We start from the raw sequence: 16,237 nt of genomic DNA, 5'->3' as shown, positions 1-16,237 counted from the left end.
ATGATTGCTTTAACATTTCACCCCATGTCGCATGAAAGGAGACATGCTATTAGCGATGGTGGAGTCAATGCTTCCCTCACATTTCATCCTGAACTTACATCCCTGCAGGGCCCATCATGTACAGTATAGTACAGTGGCTCTTTGTCAGACAGGGTTGGACTGTGGAGAGTTGGGAAAAGCCACTTGCCCTAATTTTGGCACCCCTCTCCCCTCTTGTTTACTCTACCAGTGTCATCACTGACGTAGGCTGTGTATATTTAGAACATTGATAATGGGAGAAGAGAAAGCCAAGTACAAACAGCTCTACCCAAACTTATCAGGAATGTGTTCACTCTTCTTACTGGAATCTGTTGTTTTGTATTTCCTTTTTTTCTTTTTTAATCACAGTGTCTCTGAGTGAAGAAATTCAGTATTTATGAAGTATTTATTTATTTAGTGTTTACTTTTCTCCATGGAGCTGAGGTGGACCATTGTATGGGATAGTGTGGTGAGGTGATGAGTAGGGTGTGTTGTTACAGTCTTTAAACACCACTTCAAACAGCAGACAAACAAATCCTCAGCAGGGAGGATCATCCCCCCCTGTAAACCTTGCAGTGTTTGAGGACAAGCCTGCAACGCAAGCACAGGTTTGATTAAGAACAAATGCAAGGTGGATACGGCTTCACTGCAGCAAATAGCAAGGTCACAGAAAACTCTGTGACAGTGGTTACCTGTCAACAGAGAAGAAAGTGGAAAATAAGGACTAAAGTAGAAAAAAAGTAGAAAAAAAGAAGATGAGATTCCTATTCCTGGACTGCAGGGTGGTGTCACCTGTTTGCTCATCACAGTTGTGATGACATAGTGTGGTTTATAATGGAAAGGAGAGTAGGAGATAGCACTGTAGCTGTTTGGCCACAACTTTATCACAGGGCAGCTCCACACCAGCAGCTAGTGATGACATTGGCGGAATGGCAGTTTGGGAAAAGTATAAACATGTTCCGTGACTCTTTCTCCTTAGAGACACAGGCCCTGTCCTCATTACCTTACTCCGTCCTCTCTGGAATGAACCCCATAATGTTCGCCTCTAACTGGCCCCAGCCAATTAAACCTTCATCCTCTCTGCTAGACCCCTTTGAAATAGTGTTCAAATAGTAGTGAAGACCTAGTGAGATAGACGTATTGCCATGGAAAAGCCAAGTGTGTCCCAGTTTGCTTAAGGAAGAGCACAGCGGGTGATCAGTCAGCAATCGATTGGCTGCCAGAGCTGCGTATTGATCTGTTCACCGAGCAGTGGATGGTATCTCCTGGCATGCTGAGGTGCTGACATAATAAGGTTCATAGGCATTTGTCTCCACTAACCTTTCCATTACATTGCGTTACATTACATTACGTCATTTAGCAGATGCTCTTACCCAGTGCGACGTCCAAATAAGTGCATCACAATACTAAGATTAGTTGTTTAAACGTACTCCAAGAGGTCAGTAAAATACTGAATTAAGTGCTAAGCTAGGGTAGAGTGCTTTCCCTGTCCTGACCAACTGTGGAACCTACATGAGAGAAGTACACCTCAGCAGGTCCCAGCCAGTATCTCCTCTTTTATGTGGGAGTGTTTGAAGGTCTGCTCCATTGCACACATACTTAGAGGGAATAAGCTTCAACAAAGAACACAATTTAGTGATAAGACAGTGGATTCTGGTGAATTTTAATAGATTCTGTCAGAACAGCAGTTGCTGTGTAGCGATATCTGCCATTCACTGGCACACCGGTCGCGAATTTCCATTGGATCCTTTGTTGTGCGGTGCTTCGATTTCCTTCCCATTAAAGGGAATACTTTGCAGTAATAGTTCCCACAGGAAATAGCCCTCTCTAAATCAGACCATTGTTCATATTCATGTCAGCTGCCCTGTCCTCAGCCTGCAGCCCTGACATGTAGTTCATCCACTCCATCCCTAGGGTATTTTAGTGTTAAAGGGGTATTTCAGAGGCCTAGAATAACCCTGACTCATGACTAATTCACATATTTGGACAATTTGACAGGCTATTTGTGTTCTTTAGTCCTAGATGGGGGCAAACCTTGATCTTTGAAAAGCCCCCATATAGATTATAGGATTGGCCATAGGCTTGTCTAGCATTTCAGCAGCAAAGAATGTCCTGCCACTCATTACCACCCCTTCAAACTTCACTGGTTTCCCATTTTCCATGGGGTATATCTGCTCATGGACAGCCCACTGGTATCAGTAGCCTCATGGGCAAGGGGGCTTCTGTCAGAACGCAAAAGCAGAGGGGCGCAATCAGGGAAGGAGGCGCTTGACCAAGGGAGATAACGGTGACACATCTGCCCCCAGGGGCCCTTGCTATTGCCTGTGACAAGCTGTGTGCCTTCTCTCCAATAACATTCATGGCTGCTTAGTATTCATACCACTTCAAAGGCGCTCCTGTTCAGCAGCAGAGAGTGCAGCTCGTTTCATCTAATTGGGGGCTCATTAATGGACAGTAGGGGCCTTGGGGGAGATGGGGGGTATCTTTTCCAAGATCGTTTTTTTCCTCTATTCATTATGGATTGCAGGCACAGTTTGAGAGTGGTTAAATAACAAAAAAATGTGAAAACATATTAGGGCACTGTCAAACCCTGTTTGGTCCCTCTGTATAGGAGATTGGGCAAGCCTAAGAATGCAGGTGTGTCGGCCTCATGGCAGAAATGGAGTTTAACAGGCACAAGATTTTTTTTTCTGTGCCAGTGTCACTTAGGGACCTCTAGATTTATTCCCTGATACATCAGGGTCTGAAGCAAAGGTGCTCTGAATTTCTGTTGATGTTCATGTAGCCAGTTCTCTGTTGTCACCATGATGGGCAATGTTCATCAGATCAGTTGAGGAGGGACAGTCCCAGGTATAAGGTTTGAGTTAAAGTAGAACCCTGGGACTTCAACATGCATTGCTGGTGAAGAAAGCGCTGAACTTATTGAAATGGAATCGGGTAGGTGGAATTTGATCTTTCAAATCGGGTACGTGAAAGCAAATGAAGATGGATGTTACCATAGGTGAACAGTAAACAGGGAAGTAAACAGTACTTGCTAGTAACATCATTGGGAGAGGGTGGCTGTAATGTGGAGGGTGTGAGGTGCACTGTGTAGCTTAGTGTTTCCCAAAGACTAGGTCGCGACCCACAGGTGGGTTGCAGGAGATTTTATTTGGGTCGCCAAATAAATTTGCAGAATTTCTTCCATGGCCCACCTATCACACCCTTTCGCGCGTACGGCTGTGTTCACACTTAGCGTCTTTTTGAAGCTGTCAGAGTCCGTTTTACATAATAATCCTTTGGCGTACACGTCAAACACACCCTGAGTGTTTTTTTTTTCTTCTTCTTCTTCTTCTTTTACGCCGTCACCGGCATTTTTTTCTGCAGTTCAGGGCGTTTTTTTTTTTTTTTTTCAGTTGAAAAAGTTCAACTTCTCAGAAAAAAACGCCCTTACGTCAAGCGCTTTTTTGACAGCTGACCAATCACAAGCGGAGTAGTGACCCCTGTCGTTTCCCATAACAACCAACAAAAATGGAGAAGGTAGCGGTGGAGAAGTTAATTGTGCTAGCTTTGCAACAATGTGTAGCCAACTAGATCGCTAACAATGTACATGCAACAAAAGACGCTCTCAACTGCTTTTTGGAACAAACGCTGCCAGTGTTTTTTTTTTTTTACTTGAAAAAAAAATTCTCTGGCCAGCGTTTTTCATCAAAAAAGACGCTACGTGTGAACACAACATCACACTGGTGTGATTAGCCATTTAGCGCGTATGCTAAAAACGGTGCGATTTGACTAACTAATTTTAGCTTTGAGAAAACAGCGATTTAACATTAAAAATATAGAAAATGCGGCGGTGAAATCTACGAGAAGCGTAATAACGCAAATAAAAACATAACGAACCATAACAGGCGCGCTACATAGCATAAAATAAGTTACGTGCGAAAGGGTTAGCCAGATAAATAGCACATGAGATTTGACGTGGAATAGACCTGATGTGGGTAACGAATTGATTGTTGACTGTTTGAGTAGATGCACACTTGTTCTGATAATAGGCATCAGCATTTCAAAAAACTTTCAACAAGAAGCATGTTTTTGACAGTACTGAATGTTCGTATTGTTCTGATAATTGTACTCACAACATTGAATCTAGTATGAAATGCTAGCGTACATTCTGTTTCTTTTACTGATGAGAGGAAAAAAACGAGAACCTGTTAACTCTACCTAAATGTATTTATTTTGTCTCATTTATGTGTATGTTTTTGATAGCACGTGTGTAAAACGAAGTTATGGTTTATCAAACGTATATCTCTTCAAAATGGCTGGTTTTCCTATTCAGGATAATATAAGGTGATGCGGAAATGGCAGAAAAAATGGTCAGGAACGTTCATTTAATCACAAATCTGCTCTTCTCACGATTTATAGATAAGGCCTAATGTGAATTGCGTCGCGATGGTCTGTCATTTTTAAAAACTCGGTCCCCAGAAAAAAAGTTTGGGAAACGTTGGTGTAGATGGTGCTAATGAAAGCAGTACTGGTGTGCATGCACTCCTGGGGCCCCATTCATTTACAGGGCTTTAGCTGTCAAATGATCTGCAGCCCTCTTCAGCACACCACTTTACCTGTGAGTACTTCCCTGTGCAGGGCAATATGGCTTGCAAACATGGCTTATGTTTACTATATGTGCTCTGTCACACTCAAATGGTTAAAAACCAAGTGAACATCCAAACAGCTCTGTGTGGGGACAGGATCAAAGTTAACAGTTAAATGAGTTATTTTATATCACTGTTCATGTGTACTTGAACAATTGTGTAAATGCTTGTTGAGGACTTTTCTTGCCCTGTCTTGTATAACACTGTTTCACATAGGACGTTTAAAATTCAGCCTTGACCTATCCTTTAGAAACGTGCCATTCCTTCATTAAAAAAATACTTGAAAAAAGGACAATAAATGGAAAGCGTTGCTGGGACTCCAGCTCAGCCTTTGATGTTGGCTAATGCAATAATACTTCTGGAGACGCTGTTTATTCCACTTAAACCCAGCGCTTTGCCCCAGCAGACACAATAAGCGAGTTCAACTGCATTCAGATGAGACAAAGAAATAATGGGACAGTGAAACCAAGAATCTTTCTGGCTCATGTCTCAGATCATGGTGCAGTGCGGGATAATGACCCCGCCACACGTTTCACCATAGAACATAGTTTCATATAGTTAAGATAAACTCTGGAATGTTTCTCCAGCCCAACGCCCTGGGCTATGGTTTATTTTATGTAAGTTTAGCGTTCTCTGAATCTGCTGTTTCCTCAGCAGAGGAATGTAGGTCATGAGATATTTTCTTGATTTGGCATGGCTGTGCAGAGCATCATGTGCTAACCAGCCCATTTTATACGGTTAAAACAAGATACTGGCAATGGAGCAGATGCAGATATAAGGATGGGACTGCTGTTTGGATGTCATCTTCTGTTAGGTACCATCAGAGCCACCAGAATCTTATTATATGTGAATCCACTTAACTGTAACTGACGTCTCCTTTAGTAACAATGATTTCACTATAAAACAGGATCTGCCCTTTTCTGTATTGATCATCCTTTATGTCACACTGATTACTGTGGCAGTGAGGTGCAGGCACACAGTTAATTATGCAGTGCTGTACACTAGCTGTGGTCTGAGGGCAGGCTAAGGACTGTCCTAGTTATTAAAATGAAAACAGTTCTGTTTGTGTTTGTATGGGTGGATTGGGGTTTGTTGGGTATGGTGACCACACACCACCTGACACAGGTGATCAAAACGATCGCCTTCGACAGGGGAACATTGGCTGAATTAGAAACGTGAGAAACTCTCTTAGAGAGCTAAAGAGAGGGAGAGACAGATGAAGAGAGACTGAGTGACAAACATAGGCAGGCACACAGATGAACAGAGACTGAAAGAAAGACAAAAACAACAATGAGTGAAAAAAGAGGTTAACAGAGTGACAGAGAGAGAGGGGAGAACACAAGACAGTGCATCTGTACACCTTCGCTGAATTAGGTCTTAGGGGGGTCCTGAGATAAATGAGTCCTGACATATATAAGTGTATTTATTGTATACGTTTGGAGGATGAAGCTGTTTCCTGTCCCCTGTGTGTACTGTGTAACTGTTACTCTGTGCCCCAAGCGCTGATTCAATATGGCATTGAGGTGGTGTCTTGATCAACAACATCATTCTTATTCCAATGCCAGGAGAAAATCCTGCTCTTTTACACTGCACTGTATCTCTGCCTGTGCCAGACGTGTTTTATCAGGCTTGTATCAATTACATTCAGGTTCTGAATGTTGAGTCTATATTTTTGTAACTGTACTCAGTGGTGACTGTGTGCTATGTTTGTTCCAACACCATGAAGCCTTAAGTCCCTGTAAACAAAATGAATTTGCAGTGCATCTGAATATGAATAAGAACACATGTCTGGCTATTGCTGTGTCCTGGGATTCCCCAGGAGAGAGAAATTGGAGGGAAATCAGGCATTCAGAGGTTCAGACACAAGTTCAGCTCTGAACGTGTTCCAAAAAACCCCCTCCAGTCGAAACTGATTTTCCCATATGTAGAGGCACAGTAATGAATGTGTGAATCAAGATGGGTGAAACATCCCCTTTGAAATGTGCTCAGAGAGTTGAAGTGCACGCTAATCTTCAATTAAAACCTCTTAGGCACTTGTTTGGGTTTTCAGAGCAGTAATTAATTAAAGCCCTGACTGACTGGATGGAAGTTAAGGGCACCTTACTAATACAATTTAACTTATATTGTGTAGGATAATTCATTTATTAATGTACATATATAGATAATATCTAATTGAAACTTGGTAAGATAGCCTTTTTTAGTCGGTATTGCCAACTAAAGGCTTTTCCTGAGCTTCATGATTGTCAGAAGTGGAGACTAGAGCTGTGTAGGTGTGTACCTGCAGACGTACTGGGGTTGGTGAACAGTGGTGGAAAACAGCCAAATGTGTCCCCACAGCTTGCTGAAATGCCTTTGACTTTGGCAAAAACTTTCCATGGGGATTATGGGATTAGAGGGTAGCTGTACAAATTGATAATGGGAGGGAGTTAAAGGCCCATTTCATTTGCACTTGCTTTCCTGTCAACTGTGGGGAATGGCTTGGCTGTGAGGTTCTCTTTTTAACACTGGGAAGAGCTGCAGAGCTGAGCTGCAGAAGTCTCCCTCATCTGTCCAGGTGTGGGATCCGGTATTCGACTGTCAGGAAGCTAGAAGTGAGTGAGATGCCTAGGTGATGGAGGAGTTATGGGGCTGTGATCTGTAGCACAAGAACAATCCCAAGGCCCCTAGTGCTAATGAAAAGAATCTTCTTCATTAAACTAAATGCCCCCTAATGGGCCACTCTTGCCCAGAGTGCATTGCTAGATGAAGAGATTGTCTTAGATTACACAAGGGGCTCCTGCCGTCTGCTTCATTAAAGAGGAAGCACTCTCTTGCAGGGCAAACATAGTTGTAATGTACAGTGCGTGGAACAAAGGCCATTATTCCCTGGAGAGAGCTGACACGCTGTGGCCAGCACTATCTGCTGTGGCCTGCTGTGTCATCTGCACTCTAAAGGTGCATGGTGCTGGGCAGTTTCGGAGCATTCCTGCTGTCACTGGTGCTTGGGTCTAGTAATGAAAGATTCAGAGGAGACTGCATGCAGCCAGTGATCATGGTCACGGTAGGAGGTGTGACAGAAAATGTGCGCATGCTGCTGGGCAGTTTTAGACAGCTCCTGTGGCAGTTTTTGCACTTGTAGATCTTAATTAAAGAAGGAAGATAGACTATGTGTGGCAGGCACAGTCAGGGTGGGACCATGTCACAATTGGGGTATCACCTTTGGGTTTGTGCTCTGGGATGATGATGTCATCTAAGGGGAATGGAGCATGTGTGTGTATGTGTTTATGTGTGAGGGGAGTTCACATTCCTATGACTTCAGTGTCCCCCTCTGGGAAGGAGATAGGTGTCAAATTTTCTGTGGCAGTAACAGGAGGGCAAACACACACATATGGGTGACTGCAAACAGCCTTCTGGGCCTTTGACACAAGCTGTACGCGCTATGACAGGAACGTGGCAGGAACGCATTTGGCCCCTCAGATCTAGACTGTGTGCTGCCAGTCCCTGATGGTGCCACAGCTTGTTCAACGCTCGCCTTCACTGTGTGTGTCACACCAGGGCCACAAACGACACGCTGAGCTCAGTGCACAAACATCCACTTGCCACAGCTCGTGGTTCACCGGAATGTTCCGCCGTTGGAGACACTGGCTTCAGTGGCTGTACCATTTTGGTGCCATTACCGTCACTTTGGTTTGGGCCTGAAAGCTTGTTTCTCGTCACTTGAATTATGTCCCAAACAGTAAATATAAACCGACCCTAACTCAATTTGATTTTTCTGAAACTCCTGGAAGAGGATTGTGGGGTTTTTTTGCATGTATGTATATCTGTGTGTGTAGGAGTGGTTGCGTGTGTTCAGGCCAGTCAACAGGTGTTTGTGTGAATGCCTGTGTGTGGGTGTGTGTGTATGTTTGCCTGTGCAGGTATGCACACAGACTGTTTTCACACTGTTTTCATTTAAGTGTTGGGCTGTGTTTGTGTCCCCAGGGGCGTGGAGAGGCTTCAGCAAGAGGGACGGCCATGGAGGGCGACTGCCTGAGCTGCATCAAATACCTCATGTTCGTCTTCAACTTCTTCATCTTTGTGAGTACCTCCCTAAAACTCCCCACATTCATCCTCCTTTTGTGTTTAACCGAAGGAAACCTATTTCATAACCCAGTGTGGTAGAGTAACTTTCCCACAGTTTCTGGTACCCTGGCGAGCAGTGCTGGAGAGCTTTGTGTTGTGTGACTGGTCCCCACTGTTTTACTGGAGTCCTGGCTCCAATCGTGTGAAAGTTTGTTTGTCATTTGCCTGATTTTCTTCTCTGAACTATTAGGCGGAGTTAAAAGCACATGCTCACACTTTCATCCATGGTGCTCAGATGGCCTCTCTTGGGGTGGGGGGTGGGGGAATCCTGCTTTTTCGAGGCCTTATGCATTTCAAACAAATGCCAGAAAATTTGGTAAACAGGATCACTAAAAAATTGCACCCCCACCCCCACCTTTCTGTTTGTAGACAGAATTTCATTAGGAATCTGTGGCGCCGTCATCAGATGCTTTGCATCTGACTCTAACGATTTGTTAAATATCGTTGGTGGCAGTTTCCTCTGAGGATAATGAAATGATCTCTGCTGCACATTGTCCCCCCTCCTATTAGTAGAGGCATTTAAGGAAGAGAAAATCATCTTGATTCCTTTCCCTGATCTGATTTGTGCATCAGCACCTACACTGTTAAGCTTAGTTCAAAACCTGTGGATATCAGGGGTCTGGAAATGCCAAGGTGTCTGTGAGATAGAGACCAGTGAACACAGCACAATGGACTACTCCTAGATCAGCTCTAATCAGACTTCTGGCCTGTGTCCACAGGTAATCCTGTCAGAATTCAATGCACAAGAAACACTGCTCAGAAGGTTTAATATTTTATTGACAAACAGACTCTGAAAGACTTTTACACTTTACAGGCTGGGAGATGATGTTTTATCAATCATATGGAGAATTAAGAAGACCTTTACTTCTCAATCGGTCCTTCACATTAAGTCTTTTCATGCTGGAGGCTGGAGGAGTTATCTAATTCAATATGACCCCACTGGTCATATTTGTCAGAATCTTCTGCTTCTATCTCATGCAATAGATTGCTAGCTGAACAATTCAAAAAAGGGCCATGTTTGAAGTGTGTGTGTGTGTGTGTGTGTGTGTGTATGTGTCCATGTCTCTATGTGCCTGTGTGTCCTTATTGCAGTCCCCTGCAGTTTCTCCCAGCCAGTCAATCAAAGCCCCTGTCCCTGTTGCAGCCTTGTTAAAAGCCTTCATGAAGTGTTTAAGTGCAAAGGGGATTATTCTGCAGTGAGAACTGGAGGACAAGGTGGCAGCATCCCTGCTGAGCCATCATGTCACCTGAGGTGCCCATCAACCCCTCCTCTTACCTCCTGTCCAAATTCCTTCTGTTCTAATACATGCACCAAACTGATATTTAAGGATTACATGTTCAACTGGTGTATGTATTCCTTTGCACAATGAGGCTTTTTTCAATGAAAACATAGTAATGCACTTGCTCCGTATTAAGAACCCTGTGAGGCACACAAACACTCAATGCACTCCTTGTTCGAACAAACATCTGGCCCCAAACCAACAGACAGTGGTAATGACAGATGTATGCTGATATCACTATTTGCACAGTAATCCACGTAACCCTGCTGTGTTGTGCAGTTGTAATACACGTGTACATAAACACATAATTAGTATGCTTAAACAAACATGCTGATTTAATAACCACGCTCAAAACTTACTCTGAAACGGCTAGTTAGAGTGACTGTCCCTTTCTTTTGTAAACAGACTCTGTGTACTGTATGCCCTGTAGGAATAAGTCCAAAGAGAAAATGTACGCTCACAACCCTAGTGTGTGCGATGGAAGTGTGTGTCCCTGAGGCAACCAGGGTGGAACGTAGGTGAAACAGCCTGTCCCACCATCATTTCCAGAGGCCTGCTTCATTCCCATGGCTGTGCCTGCATTCTGAGTATCTCTCTGTGCTCCTCTCTTGCAGCTTGGTGGATCGTTCCTGCTGGGTGTGGGGATCTGGGTGCTAGTGGACCCCACAGGCTTCCGGGAGATTGTGGCAGCCAACCCGCTCCTTTTCACGGGCGCCTATGTCATCCTGGCCATGGGCGGTATGCTGTTCCTGCTCGGATTCCTGGGTTGCTGTGGGGCCATCCGTGAGAACAAGTGCCTGCTGCTCTTCGTGAGTCACCCTCTGGCCATGGTCCAACTGCCCTCATGGTCTGACCATGGCCCTCAATGTTTTACAGTGCCGGGGGGGGGTTAGTGCAGATACTTTTTCATTTTTGTCCTTTCATGTGTTCAAGGTTGAACAGAGGGGTTTGCTGTGCATAGAGCATCATGCATCTTTAATTTTGAGTGAAGTGGTTGCAGTCTGTCCTCTGATGAGTGTTCTCTCTCTCCCCCTCTTCCTCTCTCTCTCCTGCTTTCAATCTACAGTTCTTCATGCTCATCCTCATCATATTCCTGGCAGAACTGGCAGCCGCCATCTTGGCTTTCATATTCCGGGAGCATGTGAGTAGACAGTTAATCAGTCACCCCGGACGTCATACTGGAGTGGCTCTCCCACTCTAACGCTCTGTCTGATGCATGCTGTATTTCCACAGCTGACCAGAGAATACTTCACAAAGGAGCTGAAGAGGCACTACCAAGGCTACAACAACACTGATGTCTTCACCTCCACATGGAATGCCATCATGACCACGGTAGGGTTGCCTATACTGAGAAATCATACCCTGCCTATGGTGGTATGTTCATGCTATGTTAGGCCCTGCAGAATGGTGCCCAAAGAAGAGCACTCATGAAATGTACATGTAAAACATACTGTAACGTGTCAATGTATAAAAATAATAGATGGTGTCATGTGGATGGCATTGGGCCTTCTCAGAATGTGCGTACATTCAGTGTCATGCCTTTAATGGACATTAAGCACTGAAAGCATCAGGGCTGATTTGGGGAGAGGATGAACTAATATTTGTATGCACACACATACACGCACTCAGACAGAAGTTTATTGGTGCACTCACACAAAGACAGAATTAAACACACCCACAGACACATGCATGTCCAAGCACGTGCACACACAGATATACTCAGACACACATGTCTGCACATGAATGTATGCACACGTGTGCGCGTGCACACGCACACACACACACACACACACACACACACACACACACACCTAGTATTTAGCCCTTGATTGACATTGCTCCTCTCCCTGCAGTTTGACTGTTGTGGGGTGAACAGCCCAGAGGACTTCGATGAAAGCCTCTTCAGGCACATCAACCCCAATGACATGGTGCCCGAGGCCTGTTGCCAGAGGAACAGTCATCTCGGAGACATGGACTACATCAGCCGGGAGGAGTGTCTCATGGGCAGCATGCTGTTCCGCAACAACAAGGTAAGCCCTCATGGTTCTAACAGCTGACAATGGTAACCCTTATGCTACTAACAGTTCTAAGTAGTAGCCACAGTAATACTGTGACTGCCAGAAAGACTGTTTAGTTTTGCTTTTCCACTTGTTTCTTAGGGCATGTTCACCCATTTCACACAGTTCAAAGTTGCATTGAACATAAAGTTTCAATCTCAGATAGCATCTAGGTGTGATTTTCACTTTTGTATGATTTTAAGCACAAAATACTAGCACAGTTTAATGGATCATGCACAGCATGCTTAGGGCATGTTCCTTACATGTTCTTTATATCATAGTGTAGTGCTTCAGCTTCTAAAGTCTAAAGTGTGAAATCTGCCCAGAATCCAAAAGGTAAATGGTTAGGAATTAACTCAGAAAGAGCTACAGGGGAAAGTAAACAGATACAATGAATGACCATTTATTTATGATTTATTTGCTGCTTGAGAAAATGTGTTATTATGGCTTTATATGATGTACTTCAGGCCTAAGATGATTTTTAAAAAATGTTTCAGTGCTCTCAAATAAAGTGAAACGGAGCTGCTGTAATCCCTTCCTCTACAACAAAACCAACTGCAGAGCTCATGTTCATGCTCAATCATCATAAGAACATGGGCCCTCGGTGCTTTGCACAGGGGATAAGGGGAGATAAAGAGGTTTTGATCAAATTGTACATCACCATTTATGCTGAAGCAAATTGCGCTGCTTCCTCTTTGAAGGCAAATGGTGCTTGTTTTTCCACATACACCACAGAGTTCAAAGACGAGAGACCAATCAAAGTCCCCTTCAAAGCAAATGAGCGTATATGAATACGACCCTGAGCGTGAGCGGCCATGCGGCAGTGCCACTGCCCACACAACAGTTTAATTCGCCATGTTAATGCTACAATACCGTAGAGGGCTTTCAGTGTGGTATTTTAATCCTACCATAGGCATTGTGATGCTGGCTTCTTTTGATATGCAAAATGGCGTTTTTCACAACAATCTATTCATCTACAATTACTGGGTGACACGGCATTTTCGGAATGTTATGATGCTTTTGTTTCAGGTGGATGTCAGCATTTCTGCTGGCTGCTGATATTTAGTGACAGCTGCTGTGTTAGAGCGTTGATGTAATTACCTTTATTCATCAGTCAGCTGCTTCACTATGAGTCCACAAACAAATATTGGGCTCCATGGAAGCACTTCGGCCTGCACTTGTGTCATGAGCTAATCTGTGTGCTGATGAAAGACATGCCGGGTTGCTTTAACAGGTGCTTATCAGAGCTGTTAGAGAGTGAAATGCAATTAGAATAAAAGCTGATGAACAGGGGCCTTGCTGTCTTTTGCACTTGTTGTGAAGGCACCAGGGACAATGCAAGGGAGGCGTTGGTGGGCGTCTCTCCCCTTCACACAAAGATCTGCTGCTGAAAAGACAGCGAGGTTGCCAAGCCCAGCCATTGTTAAACGTCTCACTCTGTCCGCATTGTCCTCTACTGGGGCCCAGTCAGAGCAACTCAATTAATAATACTGTGCTCTGTGAGGACTCTATGCTATGTCGCTATCCCTTGATTAATGGTGCTGTTTGAAATCAACTTCAACTGACTCATTGATTGATTGACTGATTGATTTATTTTCTGGAATGGTTCGATTTCTCACCTCGTACGTTTGCATTTCTGTTTCAATAGGGTTGCTATTCTGCAGTGGTGGACTACTTTGAGACATACATTTACTTGGCTGGGGCACTGGCCATTGTTGTGCTGACAATTGAGGTATGACTGATTATCTCTGTTTTTGTCCTTTTCTGGAAGTATCTGAGAGAGATGCTGTTTATAGCCCAGTCTGAAAAGGCAGCTAGTAACCAAAGTAGCATGAAAAACACAGGAAGGGGTTAGAAAGTTGCAACCCTTTGTATTGCCCAACTGGAAACTGAACAACAATGTATGCATGTCTCCCACAAAGACAACACGGTGTTCTCCTTCCCTCTATGGTGTGATATAGAGACACCTAGTGGAGAGAGTCAGAACTGCATGGCAATTGTAAAAAAGCTTTTGTGCTAGTCATGTTCATCACAGGCATATTTATACCATGAATATTAGAATTAAGTGTAGTCAGTAAAAAACACACAATTTCTATAGGCATATAAACTGAAATATCAAGCATTTTTGCCTTCCAGTTGACTTACTGGTTCCTGTCTCTACTCTGCCCACAGCTCTTTGCCATGGTGTTTGCTATGTGTTTGTTCAGGGGAATCCAGTAGACTCTGCACACTGTACAGGAGGACTTTTCAAAAGGGAAATGGCAGTAAAAGAAAAAAAAAGCTTGTAAAATACAAAGGAGATGTCTTTTGTTGTTCTTTTTTATAATGGCAAATTGAAAAAAAGAAAAAAAAAAACAACGACCAAACAACTCGTACTTCTGAGCTGGACCTTTGAGGTACTGGGTGTGCACTGTAAAAAACAAAAAGCAACAAAATGTGGGGAGGAGTGAAGCAAACACACAGGTGTAAAGTGGACCAGATGAAGCCGGCTACTGCTGCGTTCCCAGGGCGGGAGAGAAGGAAGGCGCTGCACTGACTTTTGGATGAAGAATATTTATACCAAGGAAAGTTGGCTTAGCTGTATAGAAGTTTGTGTTTGAGTGTACCTTGGCTGTATCCCCCCAAACCCCTTTCCTGACATACACACCCCTATCAGAGCCACTCTTCTCCCACAGAGTGGTGTGTGTGTTCTTACATTGACACCTGACCCTGCCCTCTTAAGCTTGGAAGCCAACTTGGTGCATTTTCTATCGTATTGTGATGTTCATTGCTATTGTATTGTATGTGACTTTAGCTGAAATGTATCTGTATGCAGTTGTATTAGAATCTATAAAAGATATAAATAATATTTTGAAAAGTTCTGTACCTTGTCTGCACTTGAATTTTTTATTTCAAGGTAAAAGTGAATACACAGGTATTTTGCCATAATGATGTCATATGTTCTTTACAGGCTCCCTATTGTTATGAATACCTTTTAAATACACTGTTTCCATTTCAGTTTTTGACTTCAGCTTTCATTTGCAGACACAACCAAAATTATGTTTTTTGACTTCTGAAATTCCTGTGGTAATTGGACCAAACCTATGTAACTAATTGTAAATAGGCTTGGATAATGTGAATAATGGGAGCAGGAATGGTCTCCACATATAAAGCTGAAAAGAATCCCTGTTTCAAATCATATTCTGAATTCCCCTCATCCTATCTCATTCTGTCAGGTATATACCAAATTCTGGCGTGGAGAACAGGGAAATTTGGAATATGAACCCAAACAGGATTGTGTGCCACTCAAACTAAGAGGCTAATAACAAAGAAAGCCAGCCCTTCCTGAAGAGAATGTGATGTTTCAGCCAAATAAAGTCCTCGCATAGCCTCCTCAAGGTTCAAACCTGTGTGTCAGGGGAACTCTGTACAAGGTGGAGCTACATGCTGGTATATATAAAAAAACTCTCCATCCAGGTTCAGTTTTGACAAGGACTGCACAAATCTCTTGCACTGCAACTCACCTTCACCCTTATTCATTTCTGCACATGTGCTTGTACTCCCCCCTCAGATAGTGTGCTGAAAAGTGCTTATCACTCAGCTATCCAACACAATGCAGGCATCATCAACAGAGTAGGCTATATACGCTGCAGGGCCTGTGTATAACTGATTTGTCATGACCAAATGCATCATACTTCATTAAGTTGTTTTGAGGACATGAACAGACAACGTATCATGCATTATATTACCTTTGTTTAGCAGAAACTCTTATCCAGAGCAAGCTGCATAGCTTATATTTCAGCGTTATCTTTTTACACAGCTGAATATTTTGTGAGGTAGTTTCAGTTAGGTAGCCTACTTTGCCCAAGGGTATGACAGCTATTGTCCCCTGGAGAACTGGACACCTTTGGGCTATGAGCCCTGCTCCTTATGTCTATGCCACACTGCTGCACACACAATCACAACAAAAGTGATTGTCTCTGTTGTCCCACTTGTAAAAAAAATATGATTGGTTAAAGGGCAAACATGGTTTTACACACATTCTTTTTTTAGCTGCTGTACCTTTCATATGTGTGCCAGCTGGGCATATTCCAATAAGCTCTTTAAACCAGACTGGGAGTTGGCAGGACAGTGGTGTAGGGTTTTTCAGCAGCAGCTGATTGGATTATTTTAC

The 16,237-nt window shown here is 43.6% G+C and overlaps 1 protein-coding gene across 3 annotated transcripts in view; it reads left to right on the top strand.

Annotated features, from left to right (window-relative positions):
* LOC118781544 (tetraspanin-18-like) overlaps positions 1–14,813 on the top strand; it is a 46,068-nt gene extending 31,255 nt beyond the window's left edge. For all 3 annotated transcript variants that reach the window (XM_036534496.1, XM_036534495.1, XM_036534497.1), the window contains 7 exons: positions 8,607–8,702; positions 10,642–10,836; positions 11,094–11,168; positions 11,261–11,359; positions 11,881–12,057; positions 13,733–13,816; positions 14,257–14,813. In XM_036534496.1, the coding sequence (XP_036390389.1) occupies positions 8,640–8,702; positions 10,642–10,836; positions 11,094–11,168; positions 11,261–11,359; positions 11,881–12,057; positions 13,733–13,816; positions 14,257–14,304 (741 nt within the window). In that variant the 5' untranslated portion in view covers positions 8,607–8,639 and the 3' untranslated portion in view covers positions 14,305–14,813. The remainder of the gene's footprint in view (positions 1–8,606; positions 8,703–10,641; positions 10,837–11,093; positions 11,169–11,260; positions 11,360–11,880; positions 12,058–13,732; positions 13,817–14,256) is intronic.
* The last annotated feature ends 1,424 nt before the right edge of the window (positions 14,814–16,237 follow it).

Source organism: Megalops cyprinoides, chromosome 8 (genome assembly GCF_013368585.1).
Source record: "Megalops cyprinoides isolate fMegCyp1 chromosome 8, fMegCyp1.pri, whole genome shotgun sequence".
NCBI classification, from domain to species: Eukaryota; Metazoa; Chordata; class Actinopteri; order Elopiformes; family Megalopidae; genus Megalops; species Megalops cyprinoides.
Note: the sequence above shows the minus strand (reverse complement) of the source record. Positions and strands in the feature narration are given on the sequence as shown.